At 44.5% G+C, this 25,133-nt stretch overlaps 1 protein-coding gene across 10 annotated transcripts in view; it reads right to left on the bottom strand.

Moving 5' to 3' along the window:
* Positions 1 to 25,133, bottom strand: part of Runx2 (RUNX family transcription factor 2) — a 266,467-nt gene that overhangs the window by 73,255 nt on the left and 168,079 nt on the right. For 5 of the 10 annotated variants that reach the window (XM_013072895.3, XM_087185358.1, XM_004846437.4 and 2 more), the window contains 2 exons: positions 8,243 to 8,308; positions 2,454 to 6,699 (listed from right to left, as the gene is read on the bottom strand). The exons of 1 other annotated variant lie outside the window; for it this stretch is intronic. In XM_013072895.3, coding sequence (XP_012928349.2) covers positions 6,221 to 6,699; positions 8,243 to 8,308 — 545 coding nt within the window. In that variant the 3' untranslated portion in view covers positions 2,454 to 6,220. Of the gene's footprint in view, positions 1 to 2,453; positions 6,700 to 8,242; positions 8,309 to 25,133 lie in introns of those variants that run through there. 4 more of the 10 variants (XM_087185357.1, XM_087185359.1, XM_087185360.1 and 1 more) reach the window with 1 other exon arrangement.

The following is a 25,133-nucleotide window of genomic DNA, read 5'->3' as shown; positions in this document are numbered from 1 at the left end:
GTCCATGGCCCAAAAATGCCCTGCTGGAAGCAGCTGTGATAGCAGAGGTGTAAGTCTGCCTGGATTTCATAAGTGAGCCACTGTCCTGCCCCCCACTTCCCCAAAAACGGCAGCAGTGGGGTGAGCTGTCCTCCATCTCTCCAGGGAAACTTAGACTGCAAAAGCATCATTATAACAGTGGTCTCTAAAGTGAGTGCCAAAGGCTGAGACCAGAGGTCGCTTGATTGGCCAGCGTTGCTAATCTGCTTTATCTAGGCAGAGGGGGTCCCTCCTCTCTGTGGTGGCTCCTGGCCAGTTTCCGGGGGAATGACAATCAGTAAGACCCACTCTCGGGTCTGTGAAGGAGGGCTTCCTTAACATCCTCCCTCACCCTTCAGACTGTTTTCAAATCCCATAAATATAAACATGTGGCTCTTCAACCACATCTGCAGATAATAACTTCAGGGGGCTTCCTGTTTACACGGCAGTACCCATTTCCCAGCCAAATAAACTGTAACGGAGAGCAAAGGTGTTTATTGGGCCAGTCTCGGCTGGGATTGAGTTAACAGCAAACACCCACTCTCGCAAAAATGTTGGATGGTTAAATATTTGGGACATGAGAGGTCGGAAACCCCGGAGAAACTGCTTTCTTCTGCCTGTCATTTCAGTAGCCATGATCAGCATGGCCAGCCGGTCTTAGCTGAGCTGAGCTGAGCTGTGTGCGCTGCCCATAGTGTGGATGAGGAAGCCAGGAGCACCTCAGGACACACCCACACCTCAGGGTCCATCGGAGAAGGGACAGAAAGTGTCCATGCACACCCACTGCTTGGGAAGCCCTTCTGTCTCCTGCCTGGGGACCTGTGTTAATGACTGCTGTATTTTTCTATGATCCCTGTCCATAAAGCCTGGTTGGAATTGACAGAGCCTCCTGCCCAGTGCTTCTCAATCAGTGGCGATCTTGCCCCCAGGGGACATCTGGAAATGTCTAGACTGGGAGGTCCTCTTAGCATCTGGAAGGTAGGTAGCTAGAGATGCTGCTAAACACGCTGCACTACTGGAACAGCACCCCCCCACACACACACACGCACACACACGACCAGGAGTTTTCCAGCCTGAAATATCAACAGTACCGAGGTCTAGCACAATGTCTTTCTACAAGCCAAGAAGCTGAGTCTTGGGAGTAAAGTGATCTGCCCTATACTGTGTGGCTGTACAAAATGGGCTTGGGGGGTCTGTACCACCTCCATGCACATGCCTCTTAGAACCACGTGGGTGTTTGATTGTAACAAATAAGTAAATACATATCCTGGAAGAGTTGCCAACAGTGACTTTAGAATAGCTCCTAGTCTGAAAAATTAGCTGATTCCAAGATTTCTCAGAAAACAGTGCCAAAGGATTAAGAATGAACAGAGCTTCTTTAAATTATTTATACTTTGAGTTTCTCTTATAATAGGGAGGCAGATCTTTGGTAAATAGGAAAGGGGATCTTGAGATGCGGGAAGGGGAAGAGGCATGAAAAGAATTTAGATGTGTTATGTGTGTGTACCAACTCTCCACAATGAACGTGATCATTAGGTACTGCAAACATGTACTAAAAAAAAAGAAAAACGAAAGAAAAAAGAAAGAATGTAGAGTCTCTGAAAAGGGAGCCTCTAGACTTTGATTTCTCTTCAGACTGTACGACTCTTCCACCTTTTTTTTTTAAAAGGAGAGCTCTGCCTCTCAGTATGTTGTGGGCCACCATGGCTAGTGACCAAGATTCTCTGCATCCTGATTCCCTGGGTTCTCTGTTTAGAATCGTGGCAAGCTAAGGCACGCAGAAAGCATGGGACAGAAAGAAAGCAACCTCTGCACTAGGCCTTCAACCTTACTGCTGGGGAGGGACTTACCAAAAGTAAACAGTGCCCAAGAGAAAGTAACTCCATGCTATAGTTATGCTTTCTAGTAGAAATCTTCTGAGGGTAGAGCCCTCCAGATTAAGGTCCAATTTTACTCCTCCCTGGGCTTTGGTTGACTTTATTCTTAAGAATCTAAAAGAGATATGGGAAGGAAAACAGACAATCCCCTATTTATCTGGGCTGTTCAAGCTCTCCTGACTTCAGCTGGGGTTCACTTGCTAGGCCCCTGCCTGTTCCCAGAGATAAGAATCATGAGACCATCCTGACCATACCCACTGACAGGTCCCCTAGTTGGAAAAGGGGTTTGACCTAAAACCATCATGAGCACTCCTAACTTCAGACATGGGCTAAGGCTACCAGTTCACTCAGAGATCGTTGAGGGCTCACCCCTCTTAAGAAGTAGAACCAAACCAGAACACAGCGCTTACCAAGAGTTGGTTCCCAATAACATCAGATCTCTGCTCTTATTGGGCCCTGCTAAATCCTAAAACCAAGCAGTGCCCAGGTGTGAGCAGGAGTAGGCATCAGACCAGAGAAGAAATCGCCGATGAGAAAAGACCCAATGTACACACATAACAAAACCAAAAAAAGCCATTTTATTGAAAATTAAATTCAAACTTCAAATTAATATTACAATCATGAGAAAAATGCCAAATAATTCAATTTACAATTGCAACATACAATACAAATAGTCCCTTTGAAGTTCAGAGTAAACTTATCCACATCGTGACCTGGGGCACAAAGCAGAATTTGTACAATATGTGCATGGGAAGCAAACCTTGGGCAACAGCAATTGGAAAAAAATAAAAATGAAAGCTTGTATTTACACAAAATGCTACAAATATTTTTGTTCCACAGAAATCTAAGAATGGTATTGCATATCCAAAAGAAATGGAATTTTATTCAGAATACCTAAGAAATTACTGTAAGTTATGGTTTTGGCTGATATATTTCGAAGTACTGCATTAAAAAGCAAACAATTATTTGTAAACATGAAGTAAACAGACAACTAAAAAATTCTCACATAGAAAGTTTTTTTTTTTTTTTGAAATGCATTTTCTTTTTAAGAACAACAAATTCGACATTTGGAAAAGCCACCTTTTATTTTGTTTGTAATTGTTACTTCAAACACTGAGGAAATAACGGTTACTTTGCTAATGCCGTGTTACCATGTTCAACCTAGATTTGGGGTCCATCCCTGTTCTCAGGAGCGGAGGGAACCCTTGAAGTCGGAGCACTCATCTACTCCTTTCTGGATCTACAATGCAGTCAGTCCCTAATGGTGTGGATTTTTCTCTCTGCTCACTTTAGAAAGGGCCTTGGGGTGAAGGATGAGAGATTTCAAGAGTGAGCAACAGTTAATCTATTGGGGCTCTCACTTCCAGGTTGGACATGTTTCTACTAATATAAACCCAAGCTGTGGTGCCTGTTCTAGAACTCTGACATAGTTTAAAATTTGCAAGACAACTGAAATACATTTCTTAAAAAAAAAAAATGTGGCTACACTGGTTACACTGTAAATTCCAGCAACATTTGTATCACACCAAGAACCATGTTAATTTGTCCTAAGGAAGGAGGGTGCTGATACATGGTTCCTAGCAGGAGTAAGACTGCTTTGGTCTTGAAATCATAAATCATACACATGACCCAGTACAAACTGATGGAGGGAGGGAGAGAAGGAGGGAGAGAGAATACAAATATTAATCCCTAGGCCATAAAAGGGAGAGAATTTTGTTCTAAAACATGTGAATGACTCTATTGGAGTGGTTGGAGAGAGAGTGGAAAGAAGTGCTTGAATTTTTCCCAAGGAAAAAGACTTTTAAAGTGTTTCTGGGTTGCTGCCTGCAGCCACTCTAATAACATTTCAACATTAAAGCATCCCTATAGTCACTTAATATGTGCACTGTAAACTTAAAAAAGCCCTTTTAACATTAAAAAATAATGTACAATATAGTACCTTTTTATTAAATAGGGTGCAGCTGGTACCGGTGGTAACATTTTTATGTCAATTAATTAAAATTGCAATGTGTTACCAGACACTGGCTTTTTTAAGTGCTGCTGAAACAAACACATATTTTATACTCACAAATAAATGGACAGTGGTGTGCTTCAAGCCACCACACACAAACAATAAATAGCATCAACTACTACTTCCATCTTACTTAGGTAATAGAAAAGTGGCTTATTTATCTAAGCATACTTGGTATACAACCTTTAGAAGGCAAAGTGTTTTGCTTCATTTCCCCTCAACTTGTATTAGGAGTCAGGATGAATTCTAAGAGAGGCAGATGCTCACTGGACGCACCCAGGTCTGCCTGGTCCACAGCTGTCCCACATACTTGGTGGCCTATGAAGGTGGCCCTGAGAAGGACTCCAGTCCCATCTGGGGCCAGAGCAAATCTCTGCAGAGTTCTGCTCAGGAGGGCACAGGGTTCAAATAAAGGCACCTTGATCGGCAGAGGAGGAGGGCATGGATTTGCCTGGAGTCATTACAGGCTCCTGGCTTGGACCACTTAAGGATATGCACTTGCAAACTGGCCATGTGGGTACTAGGAGGGGCCAAAGAGCATCCTGCAGTAGGGCTGTAGCTCAAACTCCTAGACAGTGGTGGACCCTGACTTGCCTTTGACCCCTTCCATCCTGTAAATGTAGACCTCTAAAGCTGTATTGGGTCCCTACAGGCTCTCAGCCCTCTCCCATCAGCCACCTGCTGGAACTCTCGCTACTTGGGGTGCCCAGCTCCCCCCAGGACAATCAATTGCTTCACTGTGCTCCTTTCCATGCAAGTTCTGTGGAGAGATACTTGGTTAAGGCAGATTTGGGCTTCCTTGCTTTACTGTTTGGTAAGGCTGGTTGGTGAAGAATCCGTGAAACAATTTTGCATTCCTGCACTATGCACATCATGGCTGGTCCTTTAGCCACATGTGTGGCTTGAAGCTATGTCTTCACTATGAAGCCTGGCGATTTTTAGAGTTTTGCTTAACTCTGAAACCACAGAACATTTTCCTACAGTTCAATGATTCACTTGTGCTTGTCTTTTTAATATGACAAGAGTCATAATTATCCAGAAGAAGTTAGGAAACCACATCACGCCAGCATTTCATGCTGAGAAAGGGCAACAGAAGTGATAAAGGGCTAAGGGCAGTTTTTAAAAATCCCTATCATTGCTTTAAAAGGCAAAGCTGTGTAGAGGAGATCAAAGATCTGAAAGAGCTAAACATAACATTTCCTTCATACGTTACAAAAACAAGCTACATCTAAAATATTTGGAGATGGAAGTATTTTTTAAAAATCACATTGTGCCTGGATGAACTGAAATTGCTTAGCAATATTTCAGATATGGCTCTAGCCCACCAAAGAAATTTGTTATTTAATAAAGAGCACTTTTAGAGACCGAAGTCAACATATCAATACACTAAGAAATGTTTCAAAGGTCCAAATGTCATTAAATAATTATAAATATATCTTTAAAGTTATATGACCATTCACGTCAGCAAGTTACTTCAGATTTTACACATATTCATAATTTAAAAAAAGAAAACAAATAACACACAGCCAAACGCAAACACTATCTATACCATTATGGCTATAATAAGGTATTGCCATTTTCAGTTTTGTATAAAAGGAAAAGGTGGGGGTCTTAGGGGTGGGATTTCTTTTTGGTTAAATGGGAAAAGGGGGGAGTATAAAAAAAGTAAAATAAAATAATCTATCCTGATCAGTATTTTTGAAGTCACTTTCTTAGAGAAGGAAAAAGAAATCTGAACTACACAGTTCACACAATGAGCTGCAGCAAGTCTGGAACAGAGGGCGGCCTGGCTGCTCCACACGGACAGTGCCTGGAGGGCAGCATCTGCCCCGCCTCTGGCCTCTCAGCAGGCACCGTGACATCTTGGCCCATGGTCTGCTGAGGACACGGTCCCCACTCTGCTGTGACCAGGAGATGTGCAGCTTCAGGGCGGGGGAGGAAGCAGCTCTGCTCTTCTTCCTCCTGAACCTTATGCCACCTCTCTGACTTGGCATAAGAACAGGTTATTTAGGGTTACAGACCAAACAACAATACCTTTTCCCTTGTGTGTTCCTTTATAAAAAGTACATCTTAAATAGTAAACAATCTGAAACCCGCTTAGGATCGTCTCTCTTGGGCCTTCTACTTCTCAATATCTACCCTCTTATGTTTGCAAGGTCGTGACGGGGTGAAGGAATGAAAGGTCTTCTAGTAAGTAGGCACTCTGTAGACGGCTAACCAATATACATATATATATGCACTCTCTTTATATATGTATATGTTGACACGTGTGGGGTGTGGCACCCAGATACCACCAGGCCACGGCTGAGGAATCTCAATATGGTCGCCAAACAGATTCATCCATTCTGCCACTAGAATTCAAGACAGTTGGGGAACTGCTGTGGCTTCCGTCCGCGTCCACACCGTCACTCTGGTTGGGCAGATTGGGGTTTAATAGCGTGCTGCCGTTGGTGGTGGTGGTGCACGGCGGAAGCATTCTGGAGGGAGACCGGTCTCCCCCTGGCACCACAGGGAACTGATAGGATCCCGACGAAGTGCCATAGTAGAGATATGGAGTGCTGCTGGTCTGGAAAGGTCCGCTCTGGCTTTGGGAGGAGCCGGGGTAGGGTGGTGGCAGGTAGGTGTGGTAGTGAGTGGTGGCAGACATGCCGAGGGTCATGCCTGAGGTGACTGGCGGGGCATAAGTAAAGGTGGCTGGGTAGTGCATTCGTGGGTTGGAGAAGCGGCTCTCAGTGAGGGATGAAATGCTGGGGAACTGCCTGGGGTCTGAAAAAGGGCCCAGTTCTGAAGCACCTAAAAATTACAACAGAAGATGGGGGGGGAACATCTGTAAATATCAATTAAAATAATGATAGAATTTTTACAAGAAAAAAAAGAAATAGAGAACTTTAGCTTTCCCCCAAAAAGGAAGACCAAGCCACAAACAGACTTTCAAATGCACTGGTCACTTTACAGGTTTGGGTTTTTTTCCACTTTATAGTCTTACCAGCATTTATCCCTAAGTTCTTCACCCCTAGCCAATCTCAAAGGGGTTTAAAAACCCAAGTCTGTGCCAGGTCCTATGCATATGCCCACCCGACACTCGACCCTGTGGTTCACTCATCAGACTTTAGGAGCAAATCCTGATTGGTTTTCCCCCTCTCCCTTTTGTTTCTTCCTGCACTTCAGATATCTGATGTGAAACTTTTACTAAGTCAGACAAGGTTATTTTTCTTAACCCAATATAAAGAAACTCCAAAGCAATCAGTTTTATTATTGGTACTCTTGGCAGGGCTTTTGCATCCGTGAAGGGACATGAGAAAGAGACACTAACATGTTCCTACCGCTTCTTTAAAAAGAATTTAAGATCTTGTTGTAATCTTTGTCTTAGTAATAATGACATCAAACCAGATTTCAATGGAATCTGAAACTATCTTACTGTTTTGGGGCAATGGGGAGAGTCAGGCCTTCAGAAACCCTTCCTAGGGTCATAAACCAGGTAGTGGGTTTTCAAAGCTGGGTAAGGGAGGACAGGGAAGCTTAGGATCTTAGAGATCATTGCATTTCAAGACTTGATGGGAGAAGGTGGACCTGTGTTACACCAGGTGCCCACAACAGCTCTGGCAGAAGGCTCACTGCCGGGGGGGACTGGAAGGTAGGTACCTCCCCACCCACCAACCAGGGCCCTGGCCCACATCCCAAAGAATCAGCTTCAGCTCGGTGTGAAGCAGTAACCTAACACCAAAGATGGTCCCCCCTAAAACATGAACCCCTGTAAGTTCTCAAGCTACCAGTATGTCCCCTTAACAGATATTTCTGGTGCCCAGCTTAGGAAACCACAGTGATAAACCATTTCATGGAGAAATTAGTTTTCTGTCATCTTTAAAGACTGGGTTAATTAAAACCTCCTGTGACAAGCCCTTTCATAACACCAGTGTACTTGTTTGATCCCTTCTAAAGCCTTCCAATGATTCAGATCTCCTATATTTGCTTTTCCTATATAGCTCTTTAGCTATCAGGGCAAGTACTCAGCAATTCTTGAAGGTCCTAGTGAATAGGTTACTCCTTTAACTCATTTTTATTCAGCCTTTGTTCTTGGATACTATGATGTTTATTACAGGAATAATGCTGCTGCTTGTCTTTGAAAGTGCTTATTAAGGGTTGTTCATTTTTTGTTAAAATGCATTTTTCATAAAATGCTAAGATTAAGTGCCAGGATGTGCATTTGTAATAACAAGTGACTGTTTACAAGCAACACAGAGTTAACAAGACTTTTTCCTCACAAATCGGACAGTACCAATCAGACAGCCCAGCCCAGCCCAGCCCAGCCCTGCCCAGCAATTGTGAAAAGTCTCACCTGCCTGGCTCTTCTTACTGAGAGTGGAAGGCCAGAGGCAGAAGTCAGAGGAGGCAGTGTCATCATCTGTAAAACGAGGGGAGGAGCTCTAAGTTCCCTTCCAGAGCTAAGGGTCCTAGGACCCTGACTTCTAAGACAGCAGGAGGAGCAAGAGCCGAAGGGGGGAGACAGACAGAGGTCCCATCCCCCCCAGAACCCTTGGGCCCATCTACAGAGGGTGGGGAGCAGGGGAACAGCGCCTGATACCAAAAGCAGGTACCTTCAAGATGACAAACCCAAACCAACACAGCTCCCATCCTCCAAGTACCTCACTCTAACTCCTCCCCAAAATGACATTCTAAGGTGCTCAAGTTACAAATGTGCACACTGTGAATATGACAGCATCAGAGAGGAGCAGAGGGGGTGTGACACCCCCACCCCCAATGCTGATGGGCATGGGTGCAGCCCGGAGGCACAGGTCATTGCTGGGTGTCCCCCAAAGGGCCCCAAGAGGAACCTGAGTCAGCAGAGGTAATGGCTAGAGGGAGGTCACTTCCAGATATATAAAGTTCAATGTTCAGAGCACATGAGAAAACCCAGAATAACATGAGCAACTTAAAATGGGAAAAAGCCGCACTTAAGACGTCCATATGTGTCTTCCCACAGAAGCCCAGAGTTCACAGATAGGCATGTTAATGTTAAAAAAAAAAAAAAGCAAGCTTCTATGTATTTGTGCTTAAAATATGCTGTGGAAATAATCAAAATTCCATGCAGTTTCACTTATTTTGATGCTGAAACCTCATTAAAGCCCTCTATGTGGGGCCCTGCTAATAAACCCCAGTATGGTTTTGAATTTAATCACCCCTCCACCTTCTTCTATATTCAGCCTGATACATTTTGCTGATGTTTTTATTACCCATCACATGCCAGGATCACTGCACCTTTCTGGTTTATAGATGCTAGCTAACACAAATTAACATTCATTTTTCAATTAATGAGCTCTGCTTGTGGTTTATAGAGAACAATGCAACAAAGTTCCTCTTGGTTTACAGGATTTTGACCAATCACTTCCAGTTATTTTAGACTGTAATGTCTTAGAGATTAACTCTTTCTTGACAAAGCAAACTAAAGTGGACTTTGAAGAGCCTCTAGGGTAATTTTTATAACTTACAAATCATAGAATTTTCAGGAATTTAGTGATGTTACCAGGAAATATTTCTGAAACACCACAGAGTGTTCTGTATGGAGAAATATTTAAAGTTTGCTCTAGTATGAGATCATTTCAAAGAAATGTATGATTGGGGGTGGGGCGGAGGAGGAAAGCCAGGCTTAAAGAGAATCTAAACCTCTTCCTAGTCTTCAATTTATTTATAATCACTACTTCAGAATCAAGTCATCTGACTCCCTTTTCTCTCCTTGAATAGGTTTGTATGTGTACTTCTAATCTATTTTGTACCTGAATTCAAGTTTTCTTTTAGACTTCTTTCTTGGGTTAATCTCAACATTGTTTCCTAGCCACTCATACTTTGTATCCCTGGCTACACTGTAGTCACAAGCTTAAAAACAAAAGAAATGGATATGAAATCAACTAAAGCAAAAAACACAAAAGAGACTAACAGAGCCCACAGAGGAAACCCTAGGGAGTGCTTTACCCTGACCTAACTTTACAAATAAAGACCCAATGCTCTGCCTCAGTTGCTTGTGGCAATATGCACAGTAACCCCAGAGCTCCCCAGAGCCAGTTTAAAACTCCTATAAAAATCTACTGAATAGGGCCGGGGATTTAGCTCAGTGGTTTCACCACCTGCTGCACAGGCGCAAGGACCTGAGTTCAATCCCTGGTATCAAAAAAAAAAAAAAAAAAAAAAAAAAATCAATAAATAAAGCCATTTGGTAGTTTGGAGACCTTCCGAAAATAGCAAGGAACGACTTTCACAAATCTGTTTCTTTTTCAACCCTGTACTGGAGATCGAATCCAGGGCCTTTACACTGTGGTACATCCCCAGCCCCTTCCCTCTCTCCCTCCCCTGACCCTTCTCCTTTCTCTTTTTTCGAGACAACTGCCCAGGCTAGGCTCAAACTTGCAGTTTTTCTACCTCAGCCTTTCAGACTGCTGGGCTTGCACGAATACTCCACCATGCCCACCTACAAAGCTAACAGTTCTTCTGACTGTTATCCACGGCCTCTCATTCTTGTACACAAAACATTAAGCTGCATGGAAGAAGGGGGTGAGACCGTCCACACTAGATCATCAGGCTCTAGGAGTTTCAAAATGGCTAGTGTCTACATTTCAGGGGTCCCAGTGGCTGGCAGGTGTTACTGGAACCCCAAGACAAACATGGTGCAGCTTCCTGCTAGGCTGGTTTATTCAACCTGGGGAAGCGATACACTGTACAGTAAGTTGAAAATATAACGTGAAGAAAGCATCACTTAGGGGAATTTTTAGATCAATAAAATGACCTCAACAGAACTACACTAGTAACGCTTTCTGCTCTGTCCCTGGATCTCCTAAGTACCCAGGTACCCTCAGCTGGCTGGAGTGCTCTGGAGAAAAAGGCTCCACCCCTAATTTCTGTGTGGATAATTCTAATGGGATCCCCATCTGACAGACAGGGAGACTGAACTCCAGAGAAGGGAAGCCCTTTGCCCAAGGTCAACACACAGTTAAGAGGCAGAGCCAAAGGACAGTGTCCCTGAGACCAACAAGGGACACGCAGCCTTCACCACCTTTCCGGCTGCAATGATTCTGGATCCCTATGCCACTCCATGCTGCTATCTTAGGAATATATTTCCCTAAATGAAAAATACTTCCTCAGACTCTTGATACCCAAGTGTTCCTACTTTGGGGGTGCCATTTACAACTCTTTCTGGCCCGTTGCTGGTCTAATCTGCTAAGCAGTGAGCAATTAGTGCAGTTGCTCAGGAGGGATGTGAATGAGACCAACAACAAGGGTTTGTTCCCCTAGGACCTGCTGGCTTCTACAATTGCACCTCATCCCCTAGCTGTCTATACCTCTAGCCACCATCAGACGCCTCACAGGAACTGTAGCTGTGACAGACAGAGCTGCAAGTACCCTACCCATCAGAACAACACCAGCAGAAGATTTCCACAGCCTAACATACACAGGGAAGAATATATTCATAAGATACTCATGAAACTCAAATAAAATCGGTGTGAAATGTAAAAACATCTTACCTCTTCCTTCCTGCAAGGTCTGAGAAGGAAAGGAAATAGCCCCTCTGGTTACCCAACAAGATTTGGGGAATCTTTGTAGCAAGTGCAAAGAGCATGGAACCCCAAGATTAAGGGAAAGGTGGCAGAGGAACCTCTGGACTGCTTGAAGTCCTGACCCGGCACCTTTCACACTACAGTCTTATGCCACTACCTGGTTTGCTAGAGTGAGCTGCTGAGGCGGAGCTATGCCTCCCTTTCTGTCTCCCCTTCCCTGCCTGCTAGCAGTAGACTCACATTCCTAGGCCTGGCATTGGTAGACCATCCATAAATACTGGCTGGTTGAACTTGGGCGAGGAGATCTTTAGAATGGAAAAGACTGGAGTCTGAGGGGAATAACAGACGAGGTATTTGTCCTTTAGGGTTGTTCGCTGGGGAACTGCGGCCGCTGTTTTCCTCTCCAGACAGGAGAATGCATGCGTCCAGCTGCAGGGCCAACAGGGTGGGAATGAGGAAAGGGCCCTGGAGTCCAAACCCACCACAGATGGGACATTCGGAGTCCTCTGCACTGCTTCTTTTGTGCAAGGACCCCAGTGCAGAGAAGGAAAAGCCATCATGCTGCTGGGCAATGAGGTGTTAACTTCAAAGCAGCACTGGGGCCTTTTAAATGGTAGGAGTTATTGCTGCAACAAATCTCAAATAAAGCCCACGAACTTTTTATTCACCTGCTCACAGCATTCTTCCGACTGGAACACAGAATATACGCGATCTCCAAGGAGCTGCCCCCCACCCAACCAAAAATGTCCCTCCCTTTCCAACTGCTCTCTTGTTTAACTTTCTACTTCATGTCTGTTCCAACAGCCTTTCTCTCCTCCATCATTCTTTTGGGCCCTTCCTCATTACTCCACTGAATTATCAGCTGTTCCTAAGACTGTTCTCTCCAACTACAGTCAGTTTTTGACGGTAAGGGATTTATTTTCCTCTCCTATCCCTCTCAGAGCCTAGTACATTGTAAGAACTTAAAATGCAAAAAAAATGTATCTGTGGGTTTAAGGAAGGATGGAGAAAAGGGAATCAATGAGCCTGAGGATCTGTAACTCTGCACCACAGCTAGGACACAAAAAACAGATATTAAAAGCATTAAGTAATCCTGACATCAAACCCAAACTGTCATGCAAATACATTCCATACCTATAAAGCCTTGTAAAACTCTCTCTAAAGCTATGCTCAACCACTGTTCCATCACTTGAGCTCAGGCTGCAGAGAGGGGCCTGAAAACCGAATTTGCCATCACGGCACGGATGCTCTGGTTCGCTGCCGATATTCCCTTTTCATCCCTGGCACTTGTCCTGCCACTGAGCTGGAATCTCTGTGTCCATCACACTGGGGAGCCCAGGGCAAACACACAAAGGGGAAAGAGCTAGGCCCAAAATGTATGAAGATGAGCACACAGCCCTACCTCTGATCCTGGATTAATCACTGTCATTAGGGTCATAGCATTTGCTTGCAGTAAAGCAACAGAGTAAAATTCACACCTGTCTGAGTTTCTAGATGAGTGGGTGGGGAGCTGGTATGCCGAGTACCAGGAGTGATAGATACAGACTGGAGGTGCAGGCAGTGGTAGAGGGCCTGCCTTGTGCACACAGGCCGAGTCAGGGTGATTCTGATAGGTAAAACTCAGGAGCCTGCAGGGATGGTGGATCTGAGGGCCAGCATGGGACTCCTGTCCCATGTCTGGCTCTCCCTATGCTGCCGGATAGAGAAAACTAATGCAAACAGGTACAGGCTCTGCCTCGAGCCTGCCTTCTCTGCACACCCAGGGAGAGGAGGTGAGTTCACTCCCATAACTACCTTTGCAGGCACGAAGGGGCTGGGCCTTAAAACCAGAGTGCATCTCTCTGCCCAAGCCCAGGCCACGCACACTCAGGACCCTCAGGGAAGCTGAACCCAGGGCAGCAGGCACCGCCCCCAAGCTCTGGCTGCGAGGCCTCCCCATGGCAGCCCATTTCTATCATGGTCACTTGTTACCCTGCACACGCTCGTTAGCTATGCATATAAACCTGGCTCTCCATTTATTTTAAAGTATTATCATTGTTTCTGGATATTTCCCTTTCCTAACTAAAAAAGAAAGCTAATTAAGAACCACGAATCCATCTTTTAGATCCTATCTAATACAAATGCTGCCAAAAATATTTGCTATAAACAGGAGAATTACCGGCACACTCACAAGCGGGCAGTAGCAAAGCAGCAGAAATGCTATAGAAATATTATCCAAAAATCAGATTTAGACTGTGTGCAAACTATTACTTTAAATTTTCCACACTGAGCTTTTAAGGAGTTTCATATCAGTTTTCTAAATTTCTCTCCATTTATCTCCCCACACTAAGAAAAATGGCCGTGAATTTATCACTAAATTAGATTTACTTTCAATTCCATTCGATAATAATCAGGAAAATACACCATAGGTAGGAGAAATGTAATCGTTCATGCTTATGGAGAAGAGACCAGCAAAATGAGATTTTTGAAATCAATTTTTACGATAACAAAACAACTCTCAAACACCATCATTTTGCAAATAAGAGGAAAAGCACCTCAACTATCCAGTACAAATATTTGTTTTCCGTGTTGTCATGAACTGGACTTTTCCACTGCGCACTGACAAACTCTGAGACCAGCTGATCTAAGGCTAAGAAAGTATGTTCTGCTGAAGGAGAGAGGGGGGAAGAAACCTGGCAATCTTCAGGAACTTTCAACCATTCCTTAATCCCACTCACATTTTAAGAATATTGCTGGAATAACATGTTTCCTTTTGCGGAGGAAGAAAAGGAAGGCAGTAGGAGGTGTGTGAGTATGGGCATACAGGGAGGGAGAGGAAGAGAAAGAAGGAGCCCCAGAAGGAGGGGTGGAGAGAAAGAGCGGAGAGATCTCCCTGGGCCTTGATTAGGAACGTTTTAAATCCTAGGAAGGGTGGGTAGTCTTTGAAACCAGATCCACCGCAGGAAGAGGGCCAGCACCCAGGACGCCGTGTGTCTTTCTGAAGGGGCCACCCACGGTGCCACGGCGGTCATATGACTGCGCTGTCACATCCTGAAGCCATTTCCAGCCCATACACACGTCTGCACTCCCATTTAGAGAGGATGGGCTATATTGGGAACACACATATGGAAACACTTTCAGAGAATCGGTTTCCATGAAATTCATAATGAGCCAAGTGGCTTCAGATGTGGTTGCGTTCCTCCGATTAGCCAGGAAAAAAAAAAAAAAAAAAAAAGGGGGGGGGAAAGGAGGAAAAACGGGACAAATCCACCCTTTCAGACCTTATTTCGGTTTCAGAAAAATTAAAAACCACTAATGACTTATGGCTACCAAAACATGGAGACACAATTAAGAGAGGGGGGACCAGGAAAAGGACGCAAAGAGATTTAAAAGCAGTAGTCTTTCCCTCCTAAAAAATAACAGTTTCAATATCAGTAATCTTATCTCCAACCAGGGGAGGCTTTCCTGCGATGGTATCTGCCTGGAGAGGCATAATTAATTTTCTGACATTCTGGCTGAATGTAGTGCGCATGCCTGCACGGAGCAGGACGGCGGGGGGGGGCGTGGGATGGAGGGAGGCCGCGGGACCAACTCGTATTTGATAACATATGTGGTCAATTAAGATTATTTTAAAAATTGCAACTAAATGATAAATTGTGCCTAAGTAAATCTCTCAAAAACGCCTGGATTCAGAGAGGACAGCCTGGTATTTTCCTGTGGACTGTGCTCATGGTAACTTGGACTATATTAAAAGCAGAAATTTATGAACTGGTTGCGATGTTATATATTAGACACCAAAGCCGAGCTGATAGGAAGGCATGAAATACAAGCAGAGCACAAACGGGGCGGGCGGGAGGGCTCTTAAAGGGGGACACTGAACTGGTATTAGTTAAAACATTATTGTTAGATTAAAACACAGACAGAGCAAACGTCACATGAATTTTTACGTAAGAGATTCAAAAACACTCTCCTTTGGAGAATTATGTGATACCAGTGGACTGGAACTGAGCAGGTTTCTTTTGAGCCTGGTAGGCAGTGTAGACCCATGGTACAGGAATGCTCTGATGCTGGGAACCAGACTAGGGTCTGCTTTTCCCCACCTCTCAGAATCCTTCCATGATTTAATATTCACATCATTCTCTGGCATTAGCAAAGGTTGACAAATGGGCAACCGAGTTGAAGGACACTCCATCACCATGGCCCAGATCCCAGATGGGCTTTATGCCACCAAAGCCTTCTACTTACATTATGTCATTAAGTCCCTCTGGTCATGGTCAATCCCACCAACCCCATTGTGTGGGTGACAAAGTCAAGCTCGAAGAAGTTAAGTGATGTCCTCAAGATAAGGAGCAGTAAGTGGAGGCCTGCGATGTGCCCCCAGGCCTGCGGGGCTCACTGCAGACGTCCCCTCTGCAGTGCAGGGATGCAGGGTCATTTCAAGTGAATGCTAACAGATCAACCACTGCTAATAGAGGGCAATGGGCAGCTCTCAATGCCTGCCCTAGAGATGGGGATAGGGTAGGATGTGGGATGGGAGGCTGACACCTGCCACTTGCTTACTGTATGGACCCGGCCCTGTGTTTCAGATACTGTGTTTGCCATGATTGCTCTGCATGATATTTAGGATTCCATGGGGGGAGGGGGGGGGTCTGGCTGTTCTACGTGGGATCTGGGAAAAGCACACAGAAAACACCTCCCATCTTCAAAGGGTGTGCCTTCTCATGGTGCTCTTCCTGAAAAATGATCCAGGTGAATGAGAGGCAGAAACATGAAGCTCCTGATGGACCCCACAAGCTCACCTCCAGGTCCCACCAAACCTTCAGGAAGAATCCTAAGGACAGGGTATTAATGCTGTAGGAAGAGGAGGCTGGGAGAGAGCCCATCTCTACCCGATGAGCGCACACTCTGTGCTCAGGTAGAGTCTGAATTCTCTGCTTTCATAGAGTGATTCTCCAAGATAGACCTCTGAAGGCTTCTCAGCCTGGTGCTGCACACAGCTCTGAGACTGTCCTGGACCTTACGGTATGTGGCTTAAACAGCCCAACACCCACAGGCCTTGAACCTGCACCAGACAGAGGACCTTAGTGTGTTCAGTCTCAAAAGTCAACCCAGGCCTCACACAACCCCTCCTAACCTACACCAGAGCCACAGGATTTGGCCTCAAAGTGTCCTGCCAGGGCCTGGACTTCTCTTTGCCCTCTCTTCCTCTGCACTCGGTTGCACCACTGACCTACTCCCCAGGGCAGGCCTGGGCCGGCCATGCCTGGGACTGGGTCCTTCTGGTTGTGGCCTTGCCATCTTGGTGTCCTTTTGCTTGCACTGTCCCTTCTGCTTAAGTGCTCATCTGGATTCCTGAATCCTTTCTTGTTGGCATTCAGGCTCCTCTGGATGTCCTTGTCCCTGACTGCCTCCCTGCTCTGTGACTTTGTGCCATGTGTTCATACCCAAGTATAGATCATCGCATTTGCATTTCTAAGTCTCTGCACTGGGCACCCAAACATCTACTGAAGCAGCAGTCCTGACCCAACCTCCCTTTCCAGTCTTGTCTGCCTGACTCTGACTCTACTTCCCTGTGAGCTCTCCAGCCCCAGCATAGGGAACCCTTTGCGTGTCTGTACTGCCTCACATTTCCTCACTTCCGCTGCCTTGCTTTTCATCACTGAGAATCCTCCCTCCACCCCTTCTCCAAATTCTCCAAATTCTAAGCAGCCTTTAACATCGGGTACAGTAGCCGTCTGCTGGCAGCAGCTTCATACATTTTTGCTTCCACCTCCTTCCTCTGCAAGTCCTAGCTCCTCACTTAAATCTCCCCAACAGCCATGCAGACTAGGAAAAGCTGCTTATCGGCACTCCTGACCTTTAAATTCTTGAAACTGGGAGCTCTGGCCCACTTATCTCTAAATGTGTTGTAGCCCCTAGCAAGTAACATTTAAAAATTGTTTTAATGATGGTGACCCCAAATCGGCCCCATATCCTTGTCTCCAGCTATAGTCTGTGTGTGCTATCTGCCTTCTGCTCACAGGTCTTCCACCCACCCCCTTCCTGGCCTCTACACCTGAGTGTCCCTGAGCCCAAAGGCCCTGCTCAGGTCCTGGGCTCCATGGTCCACCCCTTGCTCTCTTATTGTGCAAACACAAGCCACCTCTGACCTCTTTAGTTCTGTCAACTATTGAGTCTCACCTCAACATTGTCACTCCAAAATGATCATTAAAGAAAAAGATAATAGCTCAGATGTATACACTGCTTCTTAAGTTTTTACTGGTTTTTCTTTTCTTTCTTTTTTTTTTTTTTTTGCACACATCTGGCTTCATTTTCACAAGTCCTTAGAATATGTCACATCTAACCAGGAAGTTTAGTTAGAAAAAGAATGGCCGTCTCTAGGTAGTAGCTGAGCCAAAGTAAAACTGTCGGGTTTCTTCTGTGTCCCTTTTCCCCCACTAAGCTTGCTTCATTTAGCACCTACCCCTTTTCATCCGAATAGAGTTCCTGTTAGGGAATATGGGACATCTCCATTCATATTTTTTTTAAAGTGATGACCTTCTCATATTGGATGTTTAGCTTCAGTGACATCAAAAACCAAACTACTGCCTTCTACTTAAGTGAAACACCAAATTCATTTGGAAAGAATTCCTCTGCTTGGTTGCTACGGTTTAGACCAAGCCATATACAAGAGTCTCATACTGTACCAAGACAGGGCTCCTTACGTAACTCCGGTATCCCAGTGTTGTGCTGTAATAAGTCATTTCTCTGACATTCGCCGTTCCTCTACCCAAGCCCTGCACACAGAATTAACTCAAAACTTCTGCAAGAAAAACGGCCCTTTAAGGGTTTGATTTGGCATCCATTTCAAAGAGCTGTTTGTATATTTTAGAGTATGTAGAATTTTCCTTTGATTGAAACCTCTCTTTTGACAATGGACAAGAGATGATTTCTCTTCTGAGTGGTTTAAACAAAAACAAACACATCTTAGTTACATACAGCCTTGTTCTCAGGGTGTTTTTTGTTTTTTGTTTTTTTGAGAGAGAGAAATCAAACCCTACAGATTGTTCGGCGTTTGGCAAAAGCCTTCAGCCAAAGTCAAATAGTGAGATTTTCTTTGTAGGAGATAAACAAATATGAGAGCAAACTGGAAGAAAAAAAAAAATGAGACTTCCTTTCACTTTCTCCTCTGCATGATAACATTCCTCTCTCCATACAGGCAGAGCCCCTCTGGAGGGTTTCGTGTCCATGTTTATTCCTGGTGCTGTAGCAATAAACTTGCCGCAAATGGACATTTCCAACATCTGTTCGTGGCTGCTCCAGACTCCTTGTATTTCTCGGGGACATGAAGCTCTCTGTCTCCCAAGTGTAAACAGACACACCTAGTTATGTATTAAGGTGTCTGAGAGGAGCTACTTGTTTTGGTGACCCAAAAAAAAAAAAAAAAAGAGGGAGAGCCGGCTTGGTCTGCTCAGCCGGCTGTGGGATGTGAGACAGACACACAGCTGACCAGTGGCAGCGCCTAGACAGTGGGTGCTCTGCCTGCCAAGGACCAAACCCAGGTCCTGATTCTCTCAGCCCAAGCATAGAGACTACTGGGCCACTCCAGATGTGGATGAAACAGCTGGGGATGGCACTGCCCTAGACCAGGGCAAAATCTATTCAATTTCTTCAGAATGAACTAATGTGAGGGTAGAAGGCCGAAGGAAAAAGGAGGAGGAGGAAGAGGAGGAGGAGACAAGGCTGGGTTAGTTTTTCTCTGCTTGGGGTCACAGTGGCCATGTAGAATCATTAAAGATGATCTGAGGAAGGGAGGAGAAGAAAATCATTCTCGGTCACCAGAGCAGTGGCAGGAGGTGTGGGTTCTCCCCTCACCAAGCAAGGCAATCAGGGTGGCATCTCTGACCCACATGGTTCCTCTCTGTGAAAGAAGGGTCTGACTGAACCAGCTCTAAAGTCTGACTCTACTGCCCGGGAGAAAACCGTACTAGAAATTCTGTTCCTGTAAAGAAAGGTCCCATTCATGAAAATCAGTATTACAGCTTTTTAAAATATGATACAATTTATATATCCAATGTGCAAAAAAAAAATAATCCAGTTTTCTCTCTAGGTACAAAATGTCAATTGCAAAATTAGCATGTCCACAAAATAAAAATGTCATTTGTGACAGAAGTTTGTAACACAGGTCAAAAGAAAATGGGATCAGTTGGCTTTTGTGTGTTTCATTTTGAGCTTTGTTATTAGTTTTTTAGTAGTTTATTTGTTGAGACAGACATAGGGTCAGTATAGTTTGGGTGGCCCTCGAACTCATGGCGATCTTTTTGCCTCAGCCCCCCAAGTGCTGGGATTACACACTCACAATATCGTTCATTTTTAAAGAAGCCTTTCATACTTAAATTTATCAGTAAAAGGGGTTAAAATGAATTTCAGGTTCACATATTCAATGCAAGAGATGATGTGAGCCATTTCTCTTTCTTCATTCTAGATTCTTTAAGCAAATTGTTTTAATCTGAATTACCAGATCTGAAATAATTCTTACATTAATGTTTTCAACTTCCGCAGGGGAGAACAAATTGTTACGCATGACTTAAGTAGCTTTAAGTTTCCTTGCCCCACATAGAAAAACAGAGACCTGGAAGTTCTAGGATTTCACTAATGTGTACATTTTTAACCTCTAGAACAAAATGTATGTTTACAAGTTGGGAGGTGGATGGCATCCACTGTCGTTTCTGGTGGGAGGTTTGGTGAGTCTGACTTTACTCAGAGACCTCTGATATTACCCAGGTGAGAGCTGGAAAGTACTGTGAGATGCAGACCCTCTTAGGATGACACCAAGCGAGCTGAGGTACCAGGCTGGAGGTTCTGAAACAGAGACTTCTGTGACCAAGCAGAGCTGGAAGAAGTACATATATTATTTGGAGCCAGAGACTTGGGGTTGAGTCTTTAATCTCCCTCTCATCATGTGACCCCAACAAGTCTCGATTTCTCTGCGTGCTGATTTCCTACTGGCAGAACAGAGACTGTAATGATCCCAACTCTCTAACGAGTTGTTGCGATGATTCCATGAGATCGTGCGTGTGACACTGTTTCCTAGATATTTAAACCTCTATCTGAACAAGAATCCAGTTGTTCTCCCTGACCCATAGGTTCTGCACTCATGAATAAAAAATATTTTTAAAACTTGCGTCTGTGCCAAACATATAGACACTTCTTTTTCTTATCATTTCCCAAACAACACAGTAGAACAATATTCACATGGCATTTTTTTTTCTGGTACCAGGAATTGAACTCAGGACTTGCCAGGCAGGCACAGTGCCACTGAGCTATATCCCCAGCCCTGCATTTACATTGTACTAGGTATAATAGGTAACCCAGAGCTGAGGTAGAGCCTGCAGATGGAGCCACACAGGTTCTATGCAGATACTGTGCCTTTTTATAGAGGGGATTTCATCTGTGGATTTGGGTACCCGCAAAGGTCCTGGAACCTACCAAGAGGCAACTGTACCAAGTTGTTCTACGCCCGGATTTTAATTGTCACCTTTGGGCTCAGTTGTTATCGTTCTTCCCATTTTTCTTACCTTCTAATATGGTGTTCTTTATCTGTAAGCTTTAAGTAATGTCTGCTATTGGCAAAGCTACTACTTCAGACACCCTGAGTGCCTGGAGTCATTTTGATGTTCTCGCTAGATGTTTTGCCTTCCATACTCTTTCATCATTTCCTTCTAATGTAAAGTTCCTGAATGAGTTCCTGGGTGAGAGCAGTAGCAGACGCCCCTGCAGACGCCTTCTCCTGGATGAAGACCTCTGAGTTTCCCTTCATGCTCTGCGGCACCTGCCCAGCTGACCACACCTTTGTGCCGGCATCCTTGGGGACAGGGTGCACTTGTCAGCAGGTAGCCCTGGGCCCTTCCAATGCTCTGTGACATTTTGAGAACTCAGCAATCCTAATGTACAGGCTGTATCCGTATGGATCTCTGCATTCTCTCCATTTCTCTCAGTGCCAAATTTCTTTATCTGCTGTATTTGTTACACTTGGCTTGCTTGCCACCACTGTAAGTAATGAAAGATTTTACCTCAGGGTGAATGGCTTCAATTTGCCACTATTTGAAATTGGTAGTTTCTTTGACTTAACCTTTACAAGGATGTTTTTCAAGTTTTAACCAGAAGTTCTATAGTTCAGGGTTCGAAATGTAATTTTATAAAAATGTTGGGAGGAAGACCCCAGCCCACTGCAGACCAGGGGACAGGCTGTAGGTTTGCAACTCTAAGCCTGATACTTCAAATGCCAGCTCGAAAAGTCGGCAAAGAGCTGAAACATAACTGCATCTTCAGTTTTCCAGTTTTAAGGTCCTCAACTATGTGTCTATATCCATTTTTCTGGTGGTTGCAGTATTACAGTGAAAAAGATCAGTATTGAGTCTGAAGACTGGACAGTACTGTGCGTATGTTTAATTCCAGCCCTTCACCTTCAACAGAGGAAGGTTAATCACACACCTCTGCACCAACAGCATTCAGGTCTCCTGGCTCACAGGGAGAAAACTCCCCTCTTTCCAACATATCGTCCCGTCTTTATATCTTACTCCTTTAAAAAGTCAACATCTTTTTCCAGTGGCCCAGTATCTGCTATTGATTGCTTTGGTTTTACATCCTCCTTACGCTACATTTTAAAAACTTCTATTCTATTTCACTGTTCCCTTCTAAATGAAAAGGCTGGAAACTGGGCCTGACAGCCAAAGGAGCAGTCAATGCATCATCCAGAGGGCCAACCTGCAAAGATTTCAAGGCTCTTGGAATTAGTCTTGATTTCCTATGCAATACCCTTGGAACTGCATCTTCATCTGAGTCGTTTGAGCTTCCAAAACACAAAATAAATCCTTCAGATACAGTTTTAGGGGCTTCAGTCACTGGGAAATGATTCTATTCTCTTTTCCTTGAAAACAAACCAACAAATGGCTCTGGGGGTTTTAGTGCACACACTTCTCACTTCAGAATTCCAGGCAGAAAGGAAACTTATGACCAAGCAGAGCAGGACTTTTGATACTTTTCAAACAGGAAGTGTAAGAGAAACTGCTCGTCTCTCCAGAAGATCTTGAAGTTTATTTCTATGGCCCCAAGCTGAAGGTTTCGTGAGGAAGAATCTCTTTTTAGGTCACAGCTTATGACAACTGGTGCACCAACAGTACTACCTATTTAAAGCCGCTCCTTTAATTTTAGTTTGTGGTTATGAGGTTCTGTCTAGAAAAAAGTCCCTGGCCCTTCTCAGTCCCAGGACCCTGGCTTCCCAGTTCTCCAGGAAGACGCTGTCCTGGTGTCTACCCAGCTGGACTGTTTCCAATGCAGGACGTCAGTGACAACCCTGAAGTCACAGCCAGCCCCTCGCCCCGGGGTCTCTTTATCTCACAGTCCCCAGCACGGTCATCTAATGAGGAGCCCACCTGGTCACACCTGCAATGTGATTTTCATTTCATTTCTTAAAAGCAGAGGAAGGAACTGGTGTGTAAAAGCTGTGAGCGACAGGAAAATCAACTACCCGCACTTCAGGAGGAAGAGGACTGTATATCACATGTGTGTTCTATGAAACGGAAATGCATGGTTTCTGCCCCAAATTCATCACATCACCGTGCTGGAAGCTGGGAGCTAATGGAAATAATCAGATTGTGGTTAATCTGATTATTGAACATTAATAACTTTCAACCAAACAAAACATTTTGGCTCTCAAAATGGATCTCTGGCCTGAATTTTCCAGGTGGGTGGTTCTGCACTCATCTCATAAATCAAGTAATTCCTGAATCACTGCTTCATCTTGAGGTGTACAAAGAGGCCTAGAGATGCCTAACTAAAATTTTAGAAGATGCAATATCATTCCTTTTAAAATAAACTAATGGGGCTGGAGATTTAGCTCAGTGGTTCTGTTGCCTGCCTTGCGAGCACAAGGTCCCGAGTTTGATCCCTGGTACCAAATAAAATAAAATAAAATAAAATAACGATCAGGAGAATGCATTACTGAACAGTCTGGTGACCTGGCAAAACACCCTTTCCTCCTCTCCAGTCTCCATCCCACCACTTCAGGCAACCTCAAGCCACCACCCACCCACCGGGGTGACTGCCACGGTGGCCCTGCCCTGCTGCTCTCCAATGCCCTCACCCCCCCACTGATTCTCCACCCAACAGCCAGAATGGCCATCTGAAAAGAGAAATCAGCCTCTATCGTGGCTAGAGCTTAAGATCTACCCATGGTTTAGTACTGCTCTCAACAGCAAATCCTCCAAACTTCTGATTCTATCTTAACCCTTAGCTTCTTTCCCTTGTACCATAAATAGCATTTTATCACAGCCCTTCTCAGATAAAGATGATCAACACAGATAAATTACATCAAATTATGCAAAGTGTCAGCAAAATAAGTTACAATGTTTAATTTTACATTAAATCCAGGACTCCCAAATTCATCTGTGGACTCTGGCATGCACACACATATAATACAAGACTTCATCTTAAGCAGAGGTTCAGCTGGAATCAGAGGTCAAGGTCTGAATGGAGCACTTGTTGGCAGTCATTACACTGATCCCAGGTTGCTTCCCATCCCAATCAGCTAAAGCACAAACCAAAGCTTTCCTTGACATCTCATGGTAGTTGTCCTGTCAATTGTGTTCATCAAGTGAAATACTTCCCTAGCCTTTGCTGTTGTTACTGGCAGTAGCATCTACTTTGCTGATGTGCTAATTACTAAACCTTTTCTGTAGGAAAACCTACCCTTGCAGGCTTTAATTTAGAACCCCAGACATCCAGAGCTTTATGGTCCACTTTGGGAAACATTTAGCCAATGAACTCAGTTCATACATGAGCAAACTAAGACCCTCAGATGTTCAGGGACCTGCTCAAGAACCCAGAGGCACATCCACCCTTGAGAGGTCCCTCCACTCCCAGCCCTGTCCTGTGCCCAACACACTTCCAGTGGTGCTGGAGTGTCTACTCCCTGTGCCTTATCCCTATACTGGGGAGGGGGGACCCTGATAAACCAAACCAACACAATTGATGGAATAACTGCTATTTCATGAGTGTGAGGGTCCATCCTCCTTTGAGATACCTTGTCCCAACTTCAATGCCTCAACTGCTGGCTGGATTACAGAGGTTACCTGGGATCTCATCAAGATACCTGTGACACCTGCCAATTTCTCGGGAACCTTAACTAGGGGATCAAACTCTGCTCTTTGGAATCATTTAAGTCAAGCCTCCATGTACCCTTACGCCACGCTGAGACTGTGCCTCTTTTCCTAAGGTGTAGTTTGAGAGTTTATGGGTTTGTTTTCTTAAATGACAAATACCACAAATTATCAGACTTTCCTTTCTTTTCCAAGCCTGTTCTTATTTCCTTTGTAGTTTTTATTTAGAAAGGGGTCTTATTAATTGTGTGTAGATTTATTGTGACCACATCAATGGGTTTATTATTGATTTATCATGAGTCACTGCACTCCTTAGAGGAAGGCGGAATGTGTTTAAAACCACCATTATGTTTGTTGTTATTCCATTAGCTATAGCATTGTTACTAATTACACAGGGAGCAGGAACAAGGACTGTGTTGGATGAAGACAGCAGTAAATTTTAGATGCAGAATCACTGGTTACACTCAACCATGCTCCGAGTATTTCTAGGTTTGTCACTTAAGGCCACCATCTCTCCCTGGAGATGATGTGCCATCTTCCTGTGTAAGAAATTCTTTGAGATATT

Source organism: Heterocephalus glaber, unplaced genomic scaffold (genome assembly GCF_053883595.1).
Source record: "Heterocephalus glaber isolate CG9 unplaced genomic scaffold, H.glaber_assembly_v1.0 deba00001497, whole genome shotgun sequence".
Taxonomy (NCBI): domain Eukaryota; kingdom Metazoa; phylum Chordata; class Mammalia; order Rodentia; family Bathyergidae; genus Heterocephalus; species Heterocephalus glaber.
Note: the sequence above shows the minus strand (reverse complement) of the source record. Positions and strands in the feature narration are given on the sequence as shown.